The sequence below is a fragment of the Salvelinus namaycush genome, chromosome 19, assembly GCF_016432855.1.
Source record: "Salvelinus namaycush isolate Seneca chromosome 19, SaNama_1.0, whole genome shotgun sequence".
Lineage (NCBI taxonomy): Eukaryota > Metazoa > Chordata > Actinopteri > Salmoniformes > Salmonidae > Salvelinus > Salvelinus namaycush.
Genome location: NC_052325.1, coordinates 41,162,678 through 41,165,975, shown reverse-complemented (window position 1 = coordinate 41,165,975; position 3,298 = coordinate 41,162,678). Strand labels below are relative to the sequence as shown.

The 3,298-nt window shown below is 42.6% G+C and overlaps 1 protein-coding gene across 1 annotated transcript; it reads left to right on the top strand.

Moving 5' to 3' along the window:
* Nucleotides 1–1,285: 1,285 nt before the first annotated feature.
* On the top strand, nucleotides 1,286–2,278 carry LOC120063849 (glutaminase kidney isoform, mitochondrial-like). Its single transcript, XM_039014166.1, has 3 exons — nucleotides 1,286–1,412; nucleotides 1,624–1,687; nucleotides 1,959–2,278. Exons 1-3 carry the CDS (start codon nucleotides 1,352–1,354, stop codon nucleotides 2,107–2,109), a joined length of 276 nt encoding a protein of 91 aa, XP_038870094.1. The 5' UTR covers nucleotides 1,286–1,351; the 3' UTR covers nucleotides 2,110–2,278.
* Nucleotides 2,279–3,298: the final 1,020 nt, after the last annotated feature.

The following is a 3,298-nucleotide window of genomic DNA, read 5'->3' as shown; positions in this document are numbered from 1 at the left end:
GACCTGGCAGTGTGATGCCAGAGCAACAACCTCTCCCTCAATGTCAGCAAGACAAAGGAGCTGATCGTGGACTACAGGAAATGGGGAGCCACGCACACCTCCATTCACATCGACGGGGCTATAGTGGAGCGGGTCGAGAGCTTCAAGTTCATTGGTGTCCACATCACCTTGGTGTCCACATATCAGTCGTGAAGATGGCATGACAACGCCTCTTCCCCCTCAGGAGGCTGAAAAGATTTAGCATCGGCTCTCAGATCCTCAAAAAGATTTACTGCTGCACCATTGAGAGCATCTTGACTGGCTGCATCACCGCTTGGTATAGCAACTGCTTGGCATCCGACCGCAAGATTCTATGCTAGTGCCACAGTGTTACACCCAATTAGTTAATCTCTACCTTTATTTCTCCAATCAACTCTTTAAAAACCCACTGCCATAATCCAACCATAGTATTTGGTCTGTAATCGATACTGGTAGCTCCTCAAACATGACTGGGTGCTCCTTAAAATAGAAAACATTGGCTAACGAAGCTCTCAATATCCCCTGCTTAGACATTATAAAGGGGTAATAAGAACTTCTGGCAAGTCTTACAATGCACTACAACTGTATTCTTAGTATTATTCCTTTCGGCTCTACTTAGTGATGCCAATATTTTTTTATTATAGTTTTCTTACTTTTTCTCATTTAGTTTCCTAGTTATTGCTGACGTCATGAGTGGCTCGCAGTAGCATTTTACTTCAGGTAATTACAGTAAACGAGAAAGCTCTCAATCTGCCGTATATTTTTCTGATTCACATAATTAAAGTAATACTGCCATTGCCTTGGGGTTTTGTTAGGAGTTTATTGGTATCCAGAAGTCCTGATTTGATGGGTTTGACTCTGCTTCTCCTTTAGCTGGCACATGTCCCCCACACACCCCCTGGCTGCCTGTGTGTGTTGACTGGTTCCACAAACTGCTCTCTTTTTTTCACTCCAGGTCAAGTCTGTCATCAACCTCCTGTTTGCTGCCTCTACCAAAGACGTCTCAGCACTAAGGAAGTCAAGTATTCAACTCTCTTACACACTCTCTTCTTTAACACACACGCACACACACATTCACAGAAACACACCAAACATAATGACTGTCCCTCAGTGTGTACAACGGCACTAAAGTACTGCTGTCCATGATATGCAAATTATAACATTTTTTAATCATGTTAATTTCATGACAATGGAATGACTAGATCTTCATTCATAGTGATAAATCATCTTTTGCTTCTCTGATTTACTTCCGTCTTCTTTCTTTGGCCGTTATCGTCCATCTCGTGACACTGCTGACCTGTTTCTGTATGTCTGCAGATTTGCTCTGTCCTCCATGGACATGGAGCAGAGGGACTATGACTCCAGGACGGCTTTACATGTGGCTGCAGCAGAAGGTACTTCTCACAGCCTCCTTTTCCTGTCACACACAGGGACAGATTGTGTGTGTGTCAGGGTCCTGGGAGTGTTTGGCAGACCCCCTCTGTGTTGTCCCTCGGTAACTGCACTGTGTAGTGTTTGACATCTTTGCTGTGGTGTGTGAGAGAGAAAGTGCGTAGGAGTGTGTGTTTGTTTCTTAAATAACCCTGTCATCTGCTCTACTTTCAGGACATGCAGAGGTGGTGCGCTTCCTCTTGGAGGCGTGCAAAGTGAACCCTGTTCCCATTGATAGGTATGACCACTTTGTCTGTCTGCCTGTCTGTCTTATCTGTGTGTGTGTGTGTGTTTTGGGTGGGTAGGTATGTGTGGGTGGATGAGAGACTGTATCATATACTTGTGTGAGAGTCACTCAAAAGAACACTTATGGTCAACCATGAGGGATTTATTTGAACTGTACCCTATAGCATTTTCACACCTGAAGAGTCGTGTTAGTTCCCAAAACGAATACCTTTGTAGGCCAGTCCAACCCCAGTCAGTCACACTGCTCATTATCTTTCCGGTAGGTGGGATAAGACCCCAATGGAAGAGGTCTTGCATTTTGTCCATCACGACATGGTCACCATCCTCCAGGACTATCAAAACAAGTACAACCCACAAGAGGCCCCCAAGAAGGACAAGGAGACAGCAGAGAACAACCTGGGCGGCCTGCTGTAGTGTAGACATCCAAGCCAGTTGATGGCGCCACGCTGCTTTTGTATCCTCTCTACTAGACTGCTGTTTCTTTGGTGGGATAAACACTTTTTGGAGTGACTTTTGTCGACTTTGTATGATGACTTTATTTCTGAACTGTGTGTTTGATTAAATGTGTTTGACATGTTTTATACTCCTTTGTTTTACTGTAAGTGTTTTGCTTTACCTTTTGTTGTGTGTGTGTGTGTGTGTGTGTGTGTGTGTGTGTGTGTGTGTGTGTGTGTGTGTGTGTGTGTGTGTGTGTGTGTGTGTGTGTGTGTGTGTGGTGAGAGTGAGTCCCAGATCGAAGTGCAGAATCTGATTGAATCTTTGTGACATTGGTGTGCAATATAAAGTGATATCATTATACATATGCTGCTACATATAAATTGTATATTTATGTACTGTATAAAGTAAATATATTTCATGATATCAAGTACCAATACTGAATATAATTCAATGTAATAGTTTAGCAGTTTGGTATTTTTCCTGGAAGGCCACAATGTGTAGTAATCTTTGGCCAAACCAGGCACATTAGAGTCTATGGAGCGATATGATGTTGAATCTGAAATTCAGTTTATGTTGGCACTAATATCACTCCATAACATTCTAGCTATATGTCTTGGTTAATGGCTGGTTGGAAAAAATGAAAAAGACTGTAGCTCCTAAAGACATGATGGGCCACCACTTGGGTAGAAGCACTATATGGTCCTGTAGCCTACTTTGTCACATGTAAACAAGTTTAGGATGCCAAATGTTACCAAACATCCTACGCTTCCACTAGTCCCAGTCAAACTTATCTTGACCTTTATCAACCCTACTGCATATGCCCTTTAGCTTTCATTTCAATTTCCTTTTATTGGTCTAGTGTTCTTTTTTTGAATTATGATTTTCTCATAACAATGGAATTTTACTTCTCTCTTGCTCAATACTGTATGCCATGTGCGCACAGTTGTCTGTTGTAGATCTGGAACCACTGACAGAATAGGGGAGTATCTGTGGCCACTAGTCTGGCATCAGTAGTCTGAAATAGGAGGAAACCAGTTGGACATGTACATAAACATATGGCAGTTGACATTAATATTGTCAAAAACTCATCCTAGATGTCTCACACTTTTTGAATTGACTTGTGCCTTTGGCCAGGATCCAATTTTCCCACGGAGCTGGTGTGTAA